General features: G+C 44.5%; 2 protein-coding genes and 1 long non-coding RNA gene across 10 annotated transcripts; 2 read left to right on the forward strand and 1 right to left on the reverse strand.

Moving 5' to 3' along the window:
• The first annotated feature begins 121 nt into the window (after window positions 1-121).
• TNFRSF9 (TNF receptor superfamily member 9) lies at window positions 122-7,288 on the forward strand. Of its 7 annotated transcripts, XR_010073460.1 has the most exons (9): window positions 122-484; window positions 908-1,024; window positions 1,255-1,392; window positions 1,902-1,968; window positions 2,062-2,195; window positions 2,400-2,534; window positions 2,744-2,825; window positions 2,902-3,072; window positions 3,453-3,591. XR_010073460.1 is itself a non-coding variant. In XM_063353530.1 (7 exons), the coding sequence occupies exons 1-7, from the start codon at window positions 334-336 to the stop codon at window positions 3,578-3,580; spliced, it is 870 nt and encodes a 289-aa protein (XP_063209600.1). In that variant the 5' UTR covers window positions 122-333; the 3' UTR covers window positions 3,581-7,284. The 7 variants fall into 7 exon arrangements, 3 of the variants coding, with proteins under 3 accessions (XP_063209600.1, XP_063209603.1, XP_063209601.1); XR_010073458.1 differs by having other exon boundaries at window positions 2,744-3,072; XR_010073457.1 differs by lacking the exon at window positions 2,744-2,825.
• Window positions 7,289-7,318: 30 nt separating this feature from the next.
• Window positions 7,319-20,325, reverse strand: LOC134523978 (uncharacterized). Of its 2 annotated transcripts, XR_010073461.1 has the most exons (8): window positions 20,145-20,325; window positions 19,788-19,890; window positions 18,589-18,851; window positions 17,013-17,109; window positions 16,659-16,736; window positions 15,885-15,967; window positions 12,220-12,407; window positions 7,319-7,688 (listed from the first exon to the last, which is right to left on the reverse strand). It is a non-coding gene; the product is annotated as an uncharacterized LOC134523978 (long non-coding RNA). The 2 variants fall into 2 exon arrangements; XR_010073462.1 differs by lacking the exon at window positions 15,885-15,967.
• On the forward strand, window positions 17,639-22,243 carry UTS2 (urotensin 2). The gene is made up of 4 exons (XM_063353535.1): window positions 17,639-17,835; window positions 20,178-20,288; window positions 20,877-20,920; window positions 21,569-22,243. The coding sequence occupies exons 1-4, from the start codon at window positions 17,733-17,735 to the stop codon at window positions 21,683-21,685; spliced, it is 375 nt and encodes a 124-aa protein (XP_063209605.1). The 5' UTR covers window positions 17,639-17,732; the 3' UTR covers window positions 21,686-22,243.
• The last annotated feature ends 1,525 nt before the right edge of the window (window positions 22,244-23,768 follow it).

Raw genomic sequence — 23,768 nt, forward strand, 5'->3', positions numbered from 1 at the left:
ACGGGCCGGGCACGCGCTCGGCGGTAGCGCGCTAGGAACGCTCCGTGTCCCCGCCGCCCCCCCCCGGCCCACGCGCCCGGAGGGCACCGCCCGCGGCCACGCGCCCGCGCAGGGGCGGCGGGGATTGGCCGCGGGGAGCCGCAGGGGGCGGGGCGCGGCGCGCGCCTCCCGCGCTGGTGGCCAGCGAGCGCCCCCGCGGCGGGGGTGGCACCGGCCGCCGCTCCCCCGCTCCGGCCCCGCCGCAGCGCTCGGCTACGGCCGCGCGCGGGGATCGGCCCCTGCCCGGCGGCTTCAGACGCGGCCTCATCTCCCGCGGCGGCGGGGGTCGCCGATATGAGACATGGCGGTGCGGCCTGCCCCCTCCGCCCTCACCTCTCGGGGGGCGCGGCCGGGGAGCGACCCGCTGCCCGCGGCGCTGACGGGCCGGGCCGGGCCGGGCCGGGCTGCCGCGGGGATTCCGCGCGGGACTCGCCGGGAAGCCCCGGTGGGGAGCGTCGGACGCTGCCCGGCAGCGCTGAGAGGGCTGCGGGCGCTGCCCGGCAGAGCCGGGGGTCGCGCCGCGGGGGGGCCGGAAAGCCCCGCGGGGCCGGGGTTTCCCCGCCGCCCCCGGGCTGACGCAGCCGGGCCCTCCGGGGGCGGCCCCTAAGGGCCGGCGCCCGCCGCCCCGCGCACACTCCATCGCGCCGCTCCGCTGCGCACCGACCCCATGGGAGCGGCGGCAGCGCGGGCGGGACGGGCGCTCCTGCCGGCAGCGCTGCTGGCGCTGGCGCTGAGCCCGCGGCCCGCCGCCGCCTTGCCCTGCGGCGCCCACTGCCCAGCGGGTGAGGGCCGGGCCGGGCCGGGGGTCGGGCCGGGCCGAGGCGCCGGGCGCGGCCCCGCGACAGCCACCCTCTGTCTCCTCCCGCAGGTACCTTCGTGGTGAGCGGCGGCTGCGGGCCCGGCGCCCGCTGCCGGCCGTGCCCCACCGGCACCTTCTCCACCGCGGCGGAGCTCAACGGCTGCACCCTCTGCAGGAAGTGCGAAGGTACCGGGCGGCGGCCGGGGGCGCCGGGACCCTCCGTTACCCCCCGCCGTAAAAGACGGCGCGCGGGTTTGTCAGGTCGCCGCGAGTGAAAACGGCACCGGCCAAACACCGCGGGGCTGCTCGCTGATGCCACCGGCCGGATTTTTGGAAGGGCAAAGGCCGCCGGCCTGCGCTGCGCAGCAGGTCTGCCCGGGCGCCTCGGTAACCTCAGGCTCGTTTCCACCTCCCAGGAAGATTCAGGTATTTGAAAGTGTGTTCCTCCAAGAGCGATGCTGAATGCACCTGCCAGGAGGGGTATCGCTGCGGCGGCAAGGGCTGCTCCCGCTGCGACCGAAGCTGCGGCGTGGGCCAGGAGAGCACCGGGAGCGGTAAGGGTGCCTTTCCCCACCAGCTTAAACCTCCTGCGCTCGCTGCACCAGACGCACCGCTGCCTCTTGCACGGTGCGGAAACAACTAGAATAAGGCCCTCGCAAGATAAAAGCTACTGCTGCTAAACAGTTTGCACGGTGCGTGTAGCGAGCACGGCAGCAGACAAACTCACCAAACTCTGCGCCCTGCTGCAACTCAGATTGTGTACCAGTTAGTTCCCTTTGCATGACAGCTCTTTTGTTGCCAGCGTGTGGGAAACTGAGGTGGGAACTCTGGAGTTAGACATGATTTGCGTCATCTTGTGCCAAACAAACTGGCTCTGTAGCGGAGTACTGTACTGGTCCATAGCTCAGAGGGAAGGACTTCCCTTGCATACTCAGAGCAGCTTATGAAACAGTGATTCTATGAATGCGAATCGTAGTCATTGTACAAGCAGGCAAAAATAACGTTTCACATGCTGTCTTAAATGCTCATCTTGTACAAATTTACCTGTCCTTGTCTGTTGAAGATTGCCAAACTTGCCGCTATGGAACTTTTAATGATCAGCCCAATGGCTCCTGTAAAAACTGGACAAAGTAAGTAATCTAAAAATAAATGGTATAGCTATTACACTGGCCTGGATTTTCTTCCCATTTTTTTTTTCCTGTTTTGCTTTAAATATCTTTCAGGTGCTTTGCAGACCGGGTCCTGGAGCCTGGAACTGCAGAAAAAGATGTCGTTTGCAAACATGCTTCAGATAATCCCACTTTAGTCACTACTCTGCCTACAACATCTGCAATGCCATTTTCTATCACTGTGCCAGGTAAGTCATTGTATAATATTGCTTATAGAGCTAAAGATTAACGACCTACCTCGAAACATACTATAGCTCATTCACTTGCCATTTAAAGCAAGAGTCTTTTCCTCTGTCCATTTCCAGCGTTGCAGAGTTGGAGACAAAGTTGTCAGCTAGTTCAAGGGCAGTAGAATCTTTAACACTTCTTAGAGAATGTTGTTTGTTTCCTAGGGAAGGACATCCAGATGGACATTATCAGAATTTCTCTTACTGTAGCTGGGCTGTTGTGCATAGTGTTTCTGCTACCCTTGTGTATATCCTTCAGTATCTGGCAGAAAAAGAAACTACGTGCTGTCTTCAAGAAAAGTAAGATAGATACACTCTTCCATTCATTTTTTCTTTTTGAAACTAGACAAATCAGGAATCCAGGTTTTTAAGTTTCTTTCAAAGATAGTTGCAGATAGCTTCATTTTCTGCCATTGTAAGTCAGAAACAATAACTGAAAGGAAAACAGTTTTAGAATTTTTATTGTAGGATGCACTTAATTACCTGTGGATGTTCTATCAACCTTGCAGGTTAACTGCATGCATATCCATACAAATGAAGTATTCACGGGAGGTGAAAAAGCTCAGCTGAGCCTCACTGATCTGGTTAAGGGTCAGTTCTGTTTATTACTTCCAAGTACCATCCTCGGCATGCGTGGCAATAGCACTTCCCCGTTCTGTCTGCTCAGAAACAGTACACGTGGCCTGGAGCGAGCGTCTTTGAACGTTGGCTGCAGTGGAAGGGGGGATATCAGTCGGGACACACTGCTGCACAGATGCAGGCTCAGCCTGGATCCAGCACTGCCCTCTGAGAGGGGAATAAGCCTCGGGGAAGCTCAAGAGTTCAGCACAAAGATGAGGTGGAGTTGCATCCAACATAGTTTATAGTTGGGATTTTTTGTTGGGGTTTTTCTCTCTCCCCTTTCCTAGAGATAAGGGCTTGATCTTCTGGTGTAATTCAGGAGACAATAGCATTACTCCAAAAATCAAACAACTCCATGTTGGTCTTCCTTTCATTCCTATGGCAAACAGAGCACTGGCAGCCCGTATGGCATTAGGGAAAACAAAGTATGATAAATTAGGTTTATCAGATGTACATGCTGTTGAGGAATAATTTCAGGTTATTGAATCCTTTGGAAGAATTTTTCTTGCTGACTTCCGGCAGTTGTGGCTGAGGAAGGGTGAAATAAGATGGCTGAATAAATACAACAGAAAGTGAACATTTAATATTTTTCTTCAGTGCGTACCACACCTGAACAGTCAATTCAGGAAGACGATGCCTGCAGCTGCCGCTTTCCCGAGGAAGAACAAGGTGAATATCAGGACCACGGCAAATCCACAGAATTCAGAGATCTTTTGGTGAACTAGGAGTTGGACCATCCATGTAAACCGCATTTGAATTTTCTTTCGGAACACAGAACAAGAACCGGTTTACATAAACGGAGACGGTGTCAGAATCTGTACATTTTAGAGTGCTAAATAGCCTAGCCACCGAGGAAAGAGTGCATCTTTTCTATCTCTTAAAAAAATAAAAATAAATAAATTAAAAGATAGAGTTTGCTGACTTTCTTCCTCTAGGACTAGGAATCACATTTTTAAGTGGTACTTGATCTACATATAGAAAGAAGTACTGCACTTAAAAGCAGTAATAGAAGGGTATAATAGCTTCATAATAGCTTGCATCTGCTGTCGTAGAGCGATTGGCTTGAGAGAGGCAGTGGAAACACTGAGGAAAGCTGTGGTTGACTTGATCTTCGAACTAGATGTCACTGTGCAGCTGGACTGCACCACCTTCAGTCCTACATCATGCAACTTTGATCTTTTAGGTGATGTAAACATATTATGTACATTGCAGATGTGGTATATGTAGCCGTGGTACATTTCTGGTACTATTTTTATAACTCTGAGGTTGGAAAGATTTTAACATCAGACACTGTATCTGTCTCTTTGATCAATTACTGCTACTTTGGTCTTGAAGAGAAAAAAGAAGACGCACGTTTGAGTCATGGCATTTGCAACATCATTTTTAACCTTTTACAAAAATATTTTATTTTATTTCTTCGGTAAATGTTGTTCAGAAAAATAGAAAACCCACCAATATGTCACGTAAAGGGTGATTTTCCCCTCTATGTGATCTCAACTTAGAGAACGCTATTCTTGTGTTTGAAGAATGACAGCCCATCTCTCTATTCAGCAGAAGATTACGATAGCAGATTATTTTCACCAAATCACACTTATGCATTTTGATAAACTTTTATACAAGTAAATATAAAATGGTATGTGAGAAAATAAATGTCATACCGAAGCCTGAACTGTGAAATTAAGTATATTTAAATAAATCTTTTAATCCCCAGTCCAAGTCTCCTATTAGTACTTTCAACCATGAGAACTGAGTGACTATTACATCAAGTTCACAAACTTAGAGACATGAAAAAGCCACCAAGGTACCTTTAATCAAAGAGCGACCTTTCCACCAGCAGACGATGGCTTAGGACAGGATAAGATGGTTCTGCTTGTGATCAGTTTCTAATCCACACGTAAGGGATGAGAATCAGCCTAAACACCCTGTAAAAACTCAAAACATCTGGTGTTTTCTCCTTGGAAAAAGACACCAGTTGGGATTTTACATTTTGTTGGTGCATTCTGCATATATTTTGAAACGCTCTGAAGACAGTGCAAACCCCCTATTTTTGTTTTTTGTACCTGAAGCAGAAGGAAATCTTACTGAACAATGAGGTGCTCCTTATAATACTTTTTCCAGACAGTTTGATTTTGCTGTTTTGTACTTCAGGAGTGGCATAAAATTCCCATGAATCAAAACAAATCCCATAGAGGAAAAAACCCCCACCTAAATAAGTGCAAACTGATTTCTGAGAATAAGGGACACATTTACACTGAAATTGATTTCCTCGACTATTTCAAGAAACAGGCACTCACAGAAAGAAAATACATTCTGAATAGTGTATTGTCGGGAGCAATCTTCCTTTCAATTAAAGGATTATGTGGATAATTCTACCTGTCACTTCTATCAATTGAGAGCGCAGAAGCCTGAATTAATGATAAAACAGGTTTTGTCGGCACAGGAATCTGTTGTCAGACGCACGCAGAAACGCCTGCGTTTCACAACGACGCACATCTGGCCGCAGGAGCAGAGTGAGACAGGCTAAGCCTGTGCTTCTGTGAAATACTTCAATGGCATCTACAAAGCAGACGTGCTTATAAATAAGAACCAAGAAGTCCTGAAAGATACCTTTTTTCAAAAATGAAATAAATTCTGGTTCCAATGCAAAGGGAAGACAGGGGCACTTTACGCGGGACTGCAGTGCTTGCTTGCTACCCGAACGCCTGGGCAGCAGCCGTGTATTTTGTGTGGTCATCGTAGAACTGAAGTTAAATACAGGTGAATTAATCTGTTCTGCCACTAAGCAGCAGAGCAGGACATCATAGTTCATAACAAAAGCAGCACTGTAAATACCAAGATAGCTGGAGTGTTTAGCAGTTTTCAGATTTATACAATATTCAAGTTCTGTGAATTGTGGCTTTCTATAAAGGATTCAAATTACGGCCATAGAATCATGCGCTTCCTTGAACATAATTCATTGTTGTGGGTTGTGTTATTTGCCTTCACTGTGATCACGTAGAACAACTGCATTAGAAGCTTGTTCCCATTCTAGACCCCGCATAAATAGATATTTTTATTTAAAAGTACTAAAGAACTTGCTTAAATTCTCCTTTTCATTATGCATGTAGCGCACACAGCTGTAAGACCACTCCTGGCAGTATGCTATGGAAACGCGATGGGAAGTTTGGAAGTTTGTGTCTGAAAAAGCGCCACACGTTTGTCAGTTCCTGTTCTTTCCTTTTTTAATTATTCTTTTGTCTTCTGAAAAAATCCATGGCGGCTAATAAAACTCCAGTCAAAGCTAGATAACGTGCCGATCAGTAGACGACAAGTGCAACTATACAAGCCTCGGCAGCAGAAATGGTGCAGGCACCTGATCTAAATCCTCCAGGATGCCGCATGCACTTTTAGTGAACGTTTTGTTCTCTCAAGTTTCTGTAAAAATGTTGCCCAGTACGATTTCGGGATCATCAATGAGGAGATTAAAAGAAACGTTGTCAGGATTAAGCCTCTCCCAGTTTTCCTGAGCAGAATTTGTAGCCGAATGCTCTGTTCCTGGTCAGAGAGGGTGACAGCCCTCCGGTGTGTTGAGCACTGCAAACTCCTTCATCCAGCAAGGGTGAAGGGGAAGAAACTGCACTATGCATCTTTGATGACTGGTAATTAAGGCAGAAGGAAGGAGAAAAGCCTGACTGTCCATAATTCAGGGCTGTGGAAAACAAATACTTTCTTTTCTGATGGCAAACAATGGGAAGATGACGTGCCTCTTGGCTTCACAGGAAGCTTTTATTGAAGATATAGATTCTGTAATACCTGAAGAAACCTCCCATTTCATGTAGAAATAATGCAGATCAATTTTACTAACTCTTTGAGCTCTGAGTTTTGTCTGCTTTCTGCAAACGTCCCTTTTCTCAGTCTTTTTAATTTATTGTGTAGCAAGCAAAAAGGAACGGGGAATGCCATGACGAGTCTCAAGCAGCCCAGGTGGCCGAGGATGAGGTAACAGGCCAGATGCAAGATTTTTGCATTTCCATTTGTTTTTCTTGGAAGTCAGAAAGCGTCCTCTCAGCCAGACTGTGTGCAGAGGCCCAGGTGATGTCAGGCAGTGTTCTGAAGGCATGGAAAAAGGAGACAAAACTTCTTTAAAGATAAATTTAAGCAGAGGAGCCTGCTGCTTTTTTATTGCTTCCAGAACCAGCACCGTTTCCTGGCACAGTTACTGGCATCAGTAATTAAAACTGTGTTGTCGCATCATGTCTTGGCTTCATGATCTCTTGCAAGAGTTGCGTAGCGAAGGAAAGCAAAGGTTTCCTGTCTCTCACCTCCCTCTCGTACAGGCAGGCTTGTGCGTTGCTGTGCCTGATACTTCTAGATGATGGAGACTGAAACCGTCATAGCTTCTCTCAAACATATAAACGTCATATCATTTTTTAAAAGCAGAATATTATTTATTATTTTCAGTCTTTCTATCGGATCCTGCATAGGACAGAAGCACAGCCGCCTCTGACAGTCATTCTGATACTAACACTAACGACGTGAAAGCCCGATCCACGACACCTCCACAGGAGGACGACTCCTGCGTGACGACACACAGGCAATGGTGTTAAATAGGCACTTGTACCGCTCCGCTGGCATTTCAAACAAGTGATAGGGAGTCAAGGTAAGTTTCTCTATTAAAATTATACAAAGTCTCACTCTGTCACCAAGTGTTACCTCAGTTCCCCTCTCTCTACCAGCAAGCCTTCCCTGATACGGCGCTTTCCTCAGAGTCCATCCAAGGGGGTTCTCCGTCCCGCCGGGTTTGTGGCAGCTGCGCGTCAGGAACAGATGGCTGAGCATCCTTCTGTCCTGGAACTGGCACGAAAACGGCTGTTGGATACCCTCACTGCCCTCACTGTAAATAAGAACTTTTAATACCATCTACAAAGAAAATGGAAATTCCCTCTAACCTCAATTTGGCAAGAGTTTGTTATGATATCACCTACTACTTTTCCTTTCACCTTCGAGATCCTGGGTGTTTGCCAGTTAAAGCAGCAGACTGTTCCTGGGGTACTCTGAAGCAAACTGGATTATATTTTAATGAAAAACACCCAAGCGGCTGAACACCCACTGAAATCAGGGAAAACCTTTCCTGTTTGTCTAACTTGTTTGCATTAAGAAAATAAATCAGATTTTATTTGATTTCCCAAGTGCAAAACCCCATACATAGACGTCCACTTCAATTTAAGGATGACTTATCATAGTTACCATAACCTGTTAAATCTACTTTCAGTTTACATAATCCAAACTGAAACAAGCCATTTTGAAAATGAAATAAGATGTCCGAGTTACTTAAGTCAATTTTAAACCAAATCTTAGGTTACATTAGCTTGCTTTTCTCCTGTACACAAGCATTTCAGCAGGTTTAGAACAAATGCAGTTCTGGAAACAAAGGAGGAGGTGAATGGAGAGGTGAAAGAGACAATTTGCCTTTAGCTACAACACTATAGACTTGAGAAATTTTATATTTAAAAGAAAAGAAATCCTTCTAATATTCACAGCATCGATATTTTGATACTTTCCATTTAGAACAAATGTAAACCATTTCACCTGAAGAGAACGCTCTACAGTCCCGTAAGCAGGCAAAAAACCAAACCAAACCAAAAGGTATCACACTACTTTTACTCAACGCACCTCTATGCAAACTTTGAAAGAGCAGAACACAATTCTAAAGAAAACGTACATACATGCCTAAAGCAAAATTTATGGAAGTATCTAGAGCATAATGTATTTTTCTTAAACTAGAACCAAAGAGACAGTGAACAGGTACGTGAAAGGAGGGGTGGAAGGAAACATTAACTCCAGATGAGCTGCAGCATCACCGTTCATCACCACAGTTGTCCTGTCACGGACAAAGAGATTCCCCCCGCTCCCTGGTTTACATTATCCGTGTTACAGCCACCCTCAATAACGCATCCTTTTGACTCGCTGTGGTACAGCTTCACACAGAACATCGGTGTGCTCCTCCAGAGCGAGTAAGTACGCCTGAGGGAATTACAGCGCAGGGAAAGGATTTACTGTGCTGTGGCAGTGCTAATTACCCTGCCTTATATAACTGTTTCTGCACTGTCTTCCAGCCATTCCTAATGACACAGAAAGAGATCATCACGTAAATAAAACATTAGTATGGTGTCATAAACGAGCAGTAAATGAAGGCGGCTTTGGAGGCTTCCCACACTATCCTGCTTCCACAGATGGTGGTTGGCAGTGGATTATTTCCTTCTAAGCATAACTCCTGCTCGTCTTGCAGAGGATTTTTAGGAGAGCTACACGGGTGCTGGGATGGGACGCTATATGCATGCTCCAGGCTTTGTAAAGCAACCCACGTCCTCAGCTGAAAAGGCCAAGAATACAGCTGAGCAGCCACAAACAGGCAGGAATACCTCCCCATCACCCTCTCCAGCCCAAGGAAGGAGAAATGTCACAAGGACTAGGGGAGAAATGCATGGAACGAGCGCAGGAACATAAAGGGCATCTGAAAACTAGTTCGAGTGTTGTTCTTCGTAAAGATCTGCAGCATTTCCCCTCCTGGTCTCACACATCCTTCACCTCCTGCTATATGAGCATTGCTCTTAACCAGATGGTTCTTCTGCACATTAGAAGAAAGGAGCTACACAGCTGGCAGCGAGACCACAAAGAGAAAAGACAGGGTGGTGCTAGAACGGGCACATCAGATATATATCCTTTACTGGCGATACAGGTCCTAATCCCACCCCTCCAAGCATGGAAACCGTACGCTTCCATGTGCGGGTGGATTTTTCTTATTTCCATATCTCTTCTGCAGGCTCTGCCCAGAAGTAAGCAGTAGGTCCTGTCTGTTACAAGCCTTACTCATAAAAAAAAATAAATAAATGCATACGTAGCAAAGGAATAAGAGTGACAGGCTAAATACTGCTCTTCAGAACTCTCTTATATTGTAAATCTGCCTTGGGAATTCTTGCAGGAAATGGGATTTTCCTCCCTTTGCTTAGTTCCAGTGTGGCAAGAAACTCCCACCCCCAGGGACAGCTTTCCACTCTAGTCAAGATCAATCAGAAAGTCAGTCAGCCTTCGCAGCGAAAATCAGTTGATTCTTGCAGCGAGAATTATTTGATAAACTGGAATCCATCTCTTAAACAGTGAAGGGAAGATTCTACATGGCTGACTGCCAAGAAACATGCATTCATTTACAAAATAACCTTGAAAGAACCACTTTAAACCTCAAGTTGCCCAGTGAGACTTATGCCAACTTTCCCCCTGTTAAGTACACATATTTGTCTTGAAGTGTGAATCACCGAGCCTGCAGAGATTCCATTTAATTAACAAAAAACTCTAAGTAGTGAAGGATTAAAGGGATTATGCATTTGGAAAGCAAAGCAAAAAATTAACGTCTGCTTTGGTGAGCCATTCATTTACTGCCTATGCTAAGTAGGACAGTTAAATGCCAATGATTATTAGGATAGCTCTTTAATTAGTCAGTGGCTCCTGCCCACACACTGAACTTCTACAGAACTACCTGAAATTTATCCTCTAATATCAGTTGTGGATAGTAGAGGGGTAAGTGATCCTAAGCCTCTATGGTAAAAACTGGAAGAACTTGCGTCCACCAAATGTGAACATCTGGACAGAAAAATAAAGAAAAGCACAAGGACACCTCTGACAAAATTGCCTTTGTTCCATCCCTGGTGTATACCCAAGCCCTTATCCTCTTGCTCTTTTAGATAATGAAAAAGGACACCATCTTCAAAGACAGCAAAATCTTAATAAGTTTCTGATAAAATGATTTGTAACAAGAAACTAACAAGGCAGAGCCCCTTGCAATTAACAGAGTGTGAAGTAGCCTCACACAGGGAAATCTGGAAGACAACTCTTATGCATCATCCATCTCTTGCAATTTGCTGCTTTAGTATTTCTGCACTTCTTCACTTTGAGCCAGAAAAAAATGCAAGACAACAGCCTGTCCTGCCCACCCCACCATTCAAACTGCTAAGAAAAGTATCAGCAGGGTATAGCTGCTTCCCTTTTGGACATTAGTAATACCATCTTTTTAGAAGTTGCATTTGAAGCCTTAGGAGACAGAAATATTACAGCTGAAGTTCATTTCTTTAAATCCTCAGCTGCACAGATGTCTGTGTGGGCAGGCTCCCCGCCAATATGATTTGTATGGAAAAACCCTCAATAATCTACTTAATAAAAAATAACAAGTGGTCTAAGTTTAAGAACATAACAAGAGTGAAAATGTCATAGCAGGCAGCAGTCACCTAGCTCTGCAGCAGGATTAGCTGGATAATTTCTTGTTACAACTTAAATTAAACCTCAGGAAGACTGCGCTGTGGTTTTAGAAAGAAAAATATAATATCTACTGATGATAAAACTACAAGTATACGTATAGAATATAAAACTGCAGTACTTAAACAAAAGTCCCAAGATACCTTAGCATAGGAAAACCACTGTCAATATCCATGAACAAAAGGTACACGCCATCCACAGTTGCAGAAAAAGGCAAAAGTTAACAAAACCAAAGTTAATCACTCAATTACTTTTAGTAAAGTCTGTATGTCTGTACTGTAATATATACAGATAGAAGGGTACTGTTAAGCCTGCATTGTGTTTGGCTGTTTTCCTAAAGTATCATGCTGCCTCATCACCCGCAGTGAACACAAGCTTGTGCATTCGTGAGCTTTGTTTTGTAGCAAACCAATTGCCTCTGACAGAAGATTCAGCACAGCTGTTCCCATCATCTGGACCAAAAACTGCTATAGATACATAGCAGGCACAAAACTCGATTCCTTCTCTCCAAGACAATCCCCAAAACTATCTCAACAAGTATTGCTCCCCGATACATCCCCTAGACCACACATGTATCTTCATGCCACGCTCAAGGCCTTCAGCCTGTGTTTTTGCTCTGGCAGACAGACAAAAATTGATTTAATTAAATCATAATAAAATAAAAGTTGCACGATCTGTCCTGAGACAGTATAGTGATGGATAGTAGTGGAAAAAATGATCTAGCAGTTTTATATGAACCCCCAGCAATGTCACATACATACTACACCTATAGTTTTTATTATCTTGTTCTCAGAGCATAGGGCTATTCCTTCACGCTCTTCAACTTTGCAATGAGCAAGGGTTCTGTTTCAATGCCTGTCCAAATTAAATACTAATTAAAATTAGTATTTGGTTCCTACCAGTTATTTAAACATTTTTAGGAAAATAAAAAAAACCCCAAACTATCAACGTGACACACTACATTTTCAGTTACAAAGGACCACAGCTGATGGGAGTCATCCAACCTAATAATCCCAAGAACAAATATAGCAACATTACTGGATAGTTTGGCAACTATTTCCCACTGCTAAGTTCATACCTACAGATGCTATTGGACAACCCGGGAACATGGACCAGCAGGGACAGGACCAACGCTCACTGGAAGCTGGGGTCTCTTGAGGCCAGAACCACAGGGAAGCAGAGATGCGTGCTCAAGGATGGAGGAGAACAGAAAGCAATGCTGAACTCATAGCTCTATTTGCCGAGGACGTCCATTTTCTCACCAAACTAGAAGACAATTAGTAGGGAGGGTAGGAAAAAAAAAAGAAAAAGGCGTTATTTGGTGTATTCATTAATTCCCAGGCCATAAACACACGCGGCAGCGCGAGGGCTGCGGCAGCCCCGGGTACCCCCGGCCCCTGTCCATGGTGCTGGGCCGAGGCCGAGCGAGGAGCGGGTCCCCCGAGCGCCTCCCCCAGCCCTCCCTTCAAACGCTCCTTCCTCCTTCCCACCTCGGGCAGACAGACAGACGAGGCCGGGCACTGCAGAGAACAGTGCCGGGAACCTAACCAGAGCACAAGCAGGAGGGGAGAAGAAAGGTAAACCAGTACACGGAACGGAACGAGATGTAAGGAAGGACTAACAAAGGGGCCTCTGCATAAAAACCCCAGGAAGGTAAAAATCCCACACAAAATGCTTTAGCTGTTGTTTCAGTGAGTTAAACCATATAACAAAGGCAGGCCTTCCAAGCTTAACATGAGAAGAAGCCTGGACTGCTTCTAGAAACACCAAGAAAGCAAAGCCATTAGGAGAAGTAAAAATATTTGTTATAGTAAATGAGAAAGCAGAGCAGGTCATACCACTCTTCATCCAAGAGCCACTCAAGAGCAAAGACCCTGTCCTGAACTGATTGACTGCTTTATTTTGACCCACATAATTGTTGTGGTGCTCTTTAGTAGGCCAAGCTTCTGATGCAGTTCCAATACCAGCAGTGATTCTGACTGCTACCAGCGAAGCTACTCAAGAAAAACTAATGTCTAAGAGATATGTTGTATGAATACTTCCTCCAGAGTAAACGTCCCTTGACGTTATTTAATCATTCTTCAAAAACAGGTAAGAAAGTCCTTTAGCTGAGAAAGCTATAAGTACGCAAGAAGGGAAGAGAAATAAAACCTTTTTCAGAAGGCAAAAATGGAAAAAAAAAATCCATCCCCAAACAAACACCACACGGTTACTTTTCCACAATGCAGTTATCTTTTTCTAGGTGTATACCCCACCGCCCGCTCCAGGGGACTGGCCCCGCACGCTCCGGCCCTTCCAGGAGGTTTCTCAGCGCCACCTCCCGGAGCAGGAATTCCAGCGCCCTGGAGCCCACCCAGGAGCAACGCCAGCACCGGCAGAGAGAGAAGGGTTCTGTTCTCTGCGAGGTGGTCTGGAAAAACAAGGTACCCGTTACTGGTCAAGGTGCACTGGCTAGCTGTTAAAAAACACAGCCACGCAAAAGTTAATCTAGTCCTATTCAGAAAGCCAAATAGGAAAATGCAGTCTCCTACCTCAGTTCTCTCCCTTTGCACTCCCCACACCAGGAAGGAAAGGATTGCTGCACTATGTCTAGGATCAGAGCTGATTTGGACTACTCCGGATTATTGTAAGGTCTCTAAAAATCCAGTACTTTGCCTTGAAAATGCCTCACGACACACTTCTCTGCAACAAGGACAACCAAACTGGAAACTTTTACAGTTACAGTGCAGCAGTGTTGCAGAAGCAGATGTGCACCTCTGAAGAAAGCGAGCCCAAGTCTCCAGATTGTTCTGTAGCCGGGACTGATGAAATGAGAGTCACTGACTAACAGCCTATGCCTTTCAGCGAGGCTCCTTTGTACTTCTTTCTGTGCATTGACCAGAAAAATGAGATAAAGAAGTTTTTATTCTGCTTTTGTCTAGATCATAATTTCTTATTACGGTTGAACAGGTTATTTGCGATACCTTGGGCAAGTGGGAGAAAGGTACAGAGAAAGTTCCATTCGCGCAGCAGAAGCTTTCCTCTCTTCCCTTACACTGTCTTCTGCTCTCATAATTTCATTTTTAAAAATAAACTGTAATTGCATAGTTAGTTCCATTACATTTTTGGGGGAAGAAACCTTATTTCAAGATCTGGTCTCTGCTCCTCTCTTTGCGGCTGCATTATCCAGAATCCAATTCCCATAAGATATTGATGTGCTATATTTCCAAGCTCCAGTCACGCCAGACTTACTTTCCTTCATGTCAAACAGTGTGAAGCCTCAGTTTGCTAATTCTGTAGTGCTGAGAGGACAGAAGAATTAAGGACCAGTTTGTCAAGCTTCACTTGGAGAATATACCCAGACTACAGTGTGCCAGGTGAGCAGGGCCAAAAATCAAGGTTATTTTTTCCCCCCAAACTGTTGGAAACTATACTACAAAGCAGCAATGTTTTGGCAGCTGTGATCCTGTACTAGAGAATTTTCAGACCACTTGCCAATTCTGTAGCAAAATAAAATATCTTCAGAAAGGCCTATGAACCTGCCATCTTCACTTACGCAGAGGTAACGTGTTCAGTTAAGCACATGTACTCACCTGCGCACCTTCCGCCCACCACGGAACATGAAAACCTAGGTCAGAACCTCTCAGGGGAAATTCAGAAATAAGAATACTACCGTGCATACTCACGTACGCCATATAGTGCTATTTGGTTATACAGAATGCACACGACACGCGCTACATTGTGGTTTGGACACAGTGGGCAGAAGGAGCATCTTCAAAAAAGGAAGTTAACAGCAAGTATCCAAGTTATGGTTAGTTTTGAGTGTCCCAACAGGCTATTTTCAGTACACTCTAAAATGCAGGGTAGACATAAGGCTAGAAGCTAGTCACAGGCAAAAAACCTTATTGCACATATGATCTTTCAAGGCAGCTATCTCAGTATGCAAAATAGATCTGATAATCACATTATGAAGCTGAATAATTAGCTAAAATGAGAAATTTTCACTTCTTAGATGTGAATGAGGACAGGTATCTGCTAAACCAGCAGCAACAGCAAAGCAAAAATCCCAAATCCCCTAAATGATATGCTAGACCGTAGCAGGGAAGTAAATATTGCCACAAATAGTAGTTTTGATAAAAATTCAAACAGTTTCTTGCAAATCAATTTCAAAGTTTACAAAGTGCAATTCACATTTACTTCCCTCGCCCGTGCATTCAGGGTTGTGCAGCTTTGTTTAGGATGAGCTGTTTCTTTGCTTTGCATGATGACGTGTGCACTGTCCCCTGAGGAAAATGCCTTTGACATTTTGGTAGAGGAAAAAGCGTCCAAGTGACAACTTCAAATCTGAGTAAAGGCAATAAGCTGCGGGCAGGTTGCCCAACTTCCACATGACGCACGTCATGATGGCTCTAAGAGGCTGAGTCTTCCTTGAGAGAAGACAAAGGACATAAGTTGCTTGTGAAGAGTGCTTCATTAGCTTTCCTTGGAAGACGCTCAGAGCGAATATTGATAATGCCATTGTCATTGATAGTTCACTGAAGGAGAAGCATTTGTACAGAGCATCCAGCACCAACAGTGAGATCATGCATCAAATCAGACCTAATTACTGTCTGCAGTTTTGGAACATAGAGTTGCATGACTCAGATGAGGAGAGAGAATTCCTCTCTATCTACTTATTTCTCTTGTAGGGAAGCACAGGGAAAGAGGCATATAAAATGTATTAGGTTAATTCTGTAGAGAAATTATTTTGTCGTATCCACTCACTTCAGCAGAGAGAAGTCCAGAGAAACAGGATTTGTAGTTCAGACACCTGCAGCACGTGTTCCACAAGCCAATACCGGACCTCTCTACACACAGGATGATAGAAAAGTTCAGGTTGGAAGGACCCCTGAAGGCCCTCTCTCACCTCTCCCACTCCCCACCTCTGCACTCAAAGCAGAGCTTATATGGGGCTGCTCAGGGCCTTGTCAAGCTAAGTTTGGAAATTCTGTCCCATTCCATCCTTGAAGCTATTCAAACATGGACAAGTTGCTCTTGTTGACCCTGCTTTGAGCAGGAGGGTTACACCAGATGATTTCCAGAGGTGCCTTCTGAACTCAACCATTCTGTGATTCCCAGAGTCCACAGCTTTTCTGGACAACCTGTTAACCATGTAAGTGTGGGGCACACTCTCTTTGAGTTAGACCTGCAGCAGAAATACATCTGTTGTGTATGACCAGTGTAGCTAATCTGAAGTTAGTCCTAGGAGCCACAGAATTTACAATATAAAAACTAATCTTCAACGGGAAATGCTAATAAAGGAAAAAGGAAGTAGGCAAGTTCACTCCTTTTGCAACTTACAATTATCGTGAAATTCAGCATAGGGCAAGAAATATAGTAACACTAGTTGGATTTCATAGTGTATTTGAAGAGCATTTGAAGGCACACACACTTCGTTAGAGAGGTAGGAAAGAACATTACTAAACTTCAATTTATCATGAATGTGAACAGGCATAATCTTCTCAACATGTAAAGGTAAGAAAATTGTCACAAACTTACTTTTTTAGTTTTCAAGGTTCTATACAGTTGGATAGGATGCTTCGTAGAGAACAAAGGTGAGTCCAGTCACTCCTTGGTCTTTGATATAAAAAAAATGAAATTTTAGGTAGAGAAGACAAAATATGCCAGATGGAGGGAAAGAAAGACTGAAGTTACAAGATTACATACAGTAACTACTGTGTTAGCATTAAATAAAAGCAAAAGGCAAACAGGGAAAAAAAACCCTAGCTAGCACACAGAGAATTCAGTAGCTAGTTCCAACTGAGGGAACGAGAAGATAAGTGAAATGGAAAAGGGTCTTCCAGTCTAGTGAGGGACCTGCGTTTAATATCAACCAAAGTAGTTTATATGTACCAAGCAAGTCTCCAGATGGAAGCTGTACTTTCTCTGCCAAGACAATTCTCTAGGGCAGCATTGGATGAGGTCTTCTCAAATAAATAGATGTGAAATGCTACAAGGAAAAAAAAAATACATAAAAATTGAACTCCCCTAACATTCGCTTTGTAAATTAACTAGATGTTTAACTCCCCTTCTCTTTTACTTTTTCTGGCACAAGAACCCCAAATACAACACAACACATCCATCCATCTCACAAAAGGGGAAAAAAAAGTGCATTTCATATCAGATGCTTTGCGTCAAGCCTGCTAAGGCTCATAAATCAGCTGTCTTAGTGCCCTGGTCATTTCAACCAACGTCTGACCCTTTTGTTAACTCATGATTTATAACTGGAAGTTATTTTTTTTTTAATGCCAGATTTATAAACTTTACTGTGCTTGGTTTGATATAATATCCATTTTGTACATCAAGCTATAAGACAGTAAATTTATTGTCTATGAACTGTTACCTTGAAAAATTACATCAATGCAAAGTGGTTTCCATTTAGAATCAATGGGCAATAAATTCATTGGATTTTTTTTTTTGGGGGGGGGGGGGGAGGGGGGGAGAGAATATGATGATATTTATGAGGTCATGGGCGGCTATATAACGGGTGAAACTGGGAGCAGAGGCAACAGTCAGACAGGAGTTCTGAGTTACAGAGGTAGACAAAGACGAAATAGATTCAACACAGCAACGATGCACAAGCTGGCATTCTGCTGTCTCATCATCATCAGCTTCTCCTGTCCTCTCTCGACTCTCCCCATCATCAATGCCAGTGAGATGTCTTATCAACCCTCAGGTAAGAGTCTTTTGATTTTAATGGTCGTAAAGCAGGGGCTGGAGCAGTAAAAGCAGCGAAGAAGCTGGTATGCTTTCTGAGGGGCCTTCATCTGTGCTGATCAGCTGTAGGAAAAGCAGGAACGTCTTGAAAACACCAGCAGCACAAGTGACATCAGCAGTGGGTGTTAGTCCTGCGAAACGGGGAGGCTGGGTGCCCTGAGTATTTCTTCCTGCTGCTTTGAGACCCAGGAGACAAAGGTATCTGAGCCTTTTAGCACAGGACGTGAGCTGGCGCATAGAGCGTCTGTATTTGAAGCGGCATGAGTAGGCATTGGGTAATGTAAAGAAACTTGGCTGTACTGTCTCTCCTCTTGCTACACTTTAAAATGAGCTATGTTTAATGGAAATTGTATTCAAAATGGGGGAAACCTACTGCAAAGATTTATGCAGTCCTATTTAGATCAAGAACAAGCAAGACTCTGTCTTACACTACAAAAATTGCAATATATTGAGCATGCTATTTGTTTGCACTAATGCAGATTCCACTCAGTCGAGTGAAAGAATAAAACTTTGCTTGAAAAAGCTGTCCTCAAAGTTTGAAATTATACTATAAGTCAAGACTGAAACGGCTCAGTAAAAACGCACAACAGAGTCGGGAGAGTTGCTGTCATCAGACCTGCCCTGTGGTGGAAGTTTCTGAAGTGAGTTCTGAAAGACCAGGCAAATCGAACCCAGCTATTGCATAAAGCTATTAAAAAGTGGCTGTTCTTACCTGCTTGGCAGGTGCAACCGTTGTTGTGCTGGTCTATAGGCATCAGTAGTTCCCAGTTTGCTTCGAAAAGTTTGGACTCACTAAGCCAGCATCTTCTCAAGCCTCCCACTATGTAACTTGCCTTTACAGACAGCCATGACTCAGTATGGACAACATCTATCACATCACAGGGTGAACACGCTGGCTCTAACAATTACTGCATTTGTTTGAAGACATCCATTAAGCTTATTAAATCTTCCTTGCGAATATAAAGAGTCTCTAGCCTGGGTAAGACAGAAGTAGAGCTCTTTAATAGAGTTCTGTATTAAAGAGGGTTGGTTGGTTTGTTTGTTTTTTAAATCTCCAAGCAAATTTACCTGCTAACACTTCTCTGAATTAAAAAATAATACAAAGTGAGAGCTCTGAATTGCCTCCACACAGCACAGGGAAGTCACAGTATTCTTATTCAGTCTTACACTTAAATCCCCACTGTCCTTTGCAATTATCCTTTTGTACAGTGAAGAAACTAACAACGGGATGCCCAAGGTCTCCAAGCTCTTGATCCAAGTTTTTGAAATGTTGGGGGATTATTTTCAGCAGTTTATTTTCTTATATATTTCCTATTGATGAGCTATACAGTCTCACCCATCCCTGCAGGCGAGAGCAACTAAAACTCCATAGTAACATCTAAAAGCGCAACTACAAAATGATATTAATCTACACAACTAGAGTTTGATAACAGCACCCTCTTGTTGCCCACAATTTTGAATGTCTGCTATATATTGCAAAGATGAAATTTCCTGCTCAGATTATGAAAGCCTTATTTACCTCAAGTATAACACTGTTAAGGGCTCCTGTCGGCCACCTGCCTTGGGGTACAGGCTAGTTACAGAATGCTAAATTCTCTTTGCACATACAAATTAATTCCATTGGGTATCAGCACTCTCTTGTTTCATAAAAAATAATAATTATCTGTACTGGTACACACATTAAATGAGAGAGATGGCTGAAATGCACTGAGAAGCACAGCTGCCAAAATATGTTTTAAGATCTCCTACATTTATTCCTGCCCTTCCCCCCATTTTATTGCATTTAATAGTGGGGGAAAAGAGCAGGTTAACAGGCCTTGAACAGGAAGTTTTGTCTTTACTCATAGAAAAGCTCCAGCATAGGAGCTTGTTGATAAAGAAATGGACTAAAAAAAATAATAAATTATATACAAGTCTAGGTTGTCTACAGCTGGGTACCAGAAGGATTAGGCTGTGAGTTCCTCAAGCAATGGGAGGGGCTGCTCTTGGTCAAAAAACATTCTTCAAGAACGATCTGCCAGAGAAATGAGAATTTGAGATTAATGTCAGGAATCAGGCATCTTTTCAGGAAGGCGTCTTTTATCAGGAAGGTGTCTTTCCTCAAAGCTTTGGAAGGAAAAAACCCCAAACAACTATCCCCTATTACGTTCATTAAATGAGGATAGATGATTGGTGATTTCATGATAGTTTTCAACAGGTGGAGCCAACAGACCTGATCAGAAATCACCTGAGACAGATTGAAACAGGGATTCAAAGCAAAAGATTTACCTTATGCCTGTTTCTGTCATCTTCCATTTGCAGCGGATGAAGATTCAAGATTAAATCTGGAGCGGTTGGGCCGCCTAAGAAGCACTTCCCTGCTTCAGTTCCTGCCAGAGCTGTTGGGCACACCGACTGAAGACAACAAAGCAGGTGAGGATTTACCACAGCAGCTTATGGGAGAGCGCCCACGGTTTGCACGTCCAGCTTCCACAGGTATTGTGCCCTGACTGCTGGGTATTTACTGAAATACAACATCCCGTGTAGGCAACGGAGAGCTGTCACTTAGTTAACTGGGGTCTTGGGGAAACCTGCTGAGCAGCCACGCTTGCAGGTCAGCGCTAGCTGGAAAAGTCTCCAGATTAGTTTAGCAAAACCTCAGCATAGCAAGACCAGGGCAGGGCAAAGATTGGCCAAGAAGCAGACAAAACAAAATAGCATAGTCTCTTAAAAAACATCAATACCTGCAGAAAGTGCAGAATCAATAGCAATAGATGGTTCGGGGGTAACAGCCATGACAGACACCTGCTGAAGAGGACGGTACAGTTTGCATCAGCAGAGTCCCAGATCCTGCTGGAACCGTGTGCAACAAGAATGCAGAAAAAAGGTTTTCTGTCTGGTCCTCTGAACGCTCCAGTCCAAGACTTCTGACGGCTATAGCATTATAGCACACAAGAATGACTCGTGCAGGTTCACGATTTCTAAATGCTAAAACATTTAATTATGTCTCCCCTCTACCAGGTCCTAGCCTCAGCAGCTACAACCCAAGGGAAAATGTCAAAGAGGTAGGTAAATGACCATCTGTGACTGAAACAAGAAAAATAAGACTCCACATTTTAAACTGCATGGAATTGTTACCAAGACATTATTCAAGATCCACAGACTTCACAAACAGTATAGACGAAAGTACGCCACAGTGTTGTTGAAGCTGGAATCACTTAGCAGTTAGATAAGCAGGTGAGGAAAAAAATATAAAAAAATAAAAAAGAAAACAGAAAAAGAAGAGCAAGTAATCCAGAGCACTTCATTCTAAACCCCCCACCCTTTTTCCCCTAGGAAAATAGCTTTCTAAATAAAGGCCAATTTCCAGCTTCACCAGGCCAGGCCAGTGCATTACCCAGTATTAGCTGCACGCCAGTCCCGTCCCCCCCCCCCCCAACACGGGCTCCACAGCACTACCAGGTTTATTATGAACCATCAGTTAAATGGAAAACATAATTCCTGTTCACTTGTCTGCTGAGTTAAATATAAAGGCAGAAGACAGGGGCTAGTTTTAGTGCATCATCTAAATCAGAGGGCACGCTGGGCAGCCGCTTCTCTGTCCCCCAGCCAGAACGCAGGGCTGGTGAGCAGCCGGGGCAGGGAAGGGTGTACATTCCTGATGGGAACATTTACCATCCAACAGTAACCTCTCTCATGCTGTTTGGCTTCAGGCTTTCTATGGAAATCATCCTCGAATTGCTCTGCTGGGCCGCTTCTTGACCAAGGACAGGAAACAGTACAAGAAACGTGGGAATCTTTCCGAGTGCTTCTGGAAATACTGTGTGTAAACAGGAGAAGAAACTCTCCCTGACTTTGGTTGCATAATTTATACAGATGTCTGAAAACATGTATATAGATTTGCTTGATTTAAAATGAGAATGAAGAAACATGAAGACAGCTCCTAACTTTAGACTATACGCTATTTGGAAATTAATAAATTCTTGATGTTTTGCAATTATGCTGTGAGCAGTGTTGTATTTTCTTAGAGCTCAGCACAACAGGAAGAAAGTAATGGGACAAACAGATAAATACGCAACATGAAAGAACTCAGGCAGGGGACCCACGATTCCCATGGGGTCCTGTGAAACCTCCCAGAAGAGCAATGCCTCAATCGCCTCTAAGTCCAGAGGCAAGAGGACTTTCTCCTCTGTCACGTGACAGAGATCGGGGCGCCAGGTAGAAAGGGTCGTTGCTGCATTCCCCCATGATGCTGAGCCGGTGAGGGATGGCAGCCGAACAGTGCCCCGTCCCCTCCTGCCATCCCCAAGCCACCACAAAAACAATAACCATGTGCCAGGATCAAGCACCTGCTCCACCACTGCTGGAGAGAGAGAACGGTTTCTCTTGGTGTCGCTCATAAAGACAGACCCACAGATCTATTTCTCTGCAGCGCCGTGTCTAGTCCCAGCTGCCCGTGACAACAGAATTGCCTGTACATAGCACGGCCTCTAAGAATTGTGTCTGATTGTCATCGAGCGCAACACGGAATGTAAACGTTATGGTTATAAAGGCTTTACCCCCAGGTTGCAGACAGTCAGTGGAGATCGACAGGGACCACGCGACCTAAAAGATTGCACGACTGTGACCTGCACTTATGCAGCTGCGCACACGGACGCAGCAAGGCGACACATGGACACAGGTCACAAGTGTTACCAGGACAAGCCACCTCCTGCTTGGGCACTCAGGGGCAGAGAGATTTGTTCCCCTGGGCCATCGCATGTTTTTTATAATGTTGTTGTGTCTTCGCATCTAAAGTAAATGAGGGAGAAGACAAAAAAGCAGCTGCAAAATGGTTCTAGTCTGACTCCTTTGTATGCGGAGCACCGGCACACTTCTGATAGCGTCCACGATAAATGGAGCTAGAGTCAGGAATCGACTCTGGGGGATGGCAAACTTGATAATGTGCACAAATAGTCTGAGCTGTGAAGTCCTACTGCCTTCAATACGTACCTCACATAAACCTTGGCTGATCAAGGCTCACAGAAAGCTTCAAGTAAACTTCACCTAACAGTGATACACACGCTACGCTGATCTCAATAATATGCATCATAAATCTGACTGTGCTGTTTAAACAAGGCCTACAGGCTTGATACAGCTTGTTCACTTCGCATAAATTGTAAGACAGATGAAACCAGCTGCAACAAAGAAAAACGTCCTTACAAAGGCAGAGCAGCTGGCTGCACTGTGCAGCTATTTGAAATCTTCTGAACATCCATCCTTCTCTTACATGATGCAGCCAGTCAGTGCCTGTCTGGAAATTACTCCTTTGCTGTCACCTCATCAGTCAATAAAAACTTGTAAGAAGAGACTTCAACTTTATCTAAATGAATAACCATCCAAGATAGATTTATTTCATACACAGGGAAATCCGAAGAGCCTAGAAAGACTGGGAAGAAAAAGATACCTGTTCAATCCCACTTCAAAAATTGCATAAAGCAAAATAAATAAACCCACAATGAATAATAATTAAAAATATATTACAACTATTAAAAAGTTCACTAGCCATCTACATAAGAGAATAAAGGAATGAAGAGAGCTGTCAGGTGGTGAGGATGGAGTCAAGACGAGATAATCCAGCTACAAACCATCAAACTGTTTCAACTTTTAATACTGCAAAAATACTTGCTAGCAGTTATTGCATCTAAAGAAGCGACACTCAAACAACTTATTGTGTTCAAGCTAGGGGGTGTGCACAGCAGCGGGGGCTGGGGGGTGGAATCCAGCTAATTCTAATATAGCAGAATTTCAGCAGGGCCCCAAACTTCCAGTCATTCACTGTCCTTGCCGCCGGTAGGAAGGAGGTCAGACTGCATCTTTGGAGGTGACCGGTAGCTCCCAAAGAGACCGTTCCAGACCCTGTTGCACACCCAA

The sequence above is a fragment of the Chroicocephalus ridibundus genome, chromosome 16, assembly GCF_963924245.1.
Source record: "Chroicocephalus ridibundus chromosome 16, bChrRid1.1, whole genome shotgun sequence".
Taxonomy (NCBI): Eukaryota; Metazoa; Chordata; class Aves; order Charadriiformes; family Laridae; genus Chroicocephalus; species Chroicocephalus ridibundus.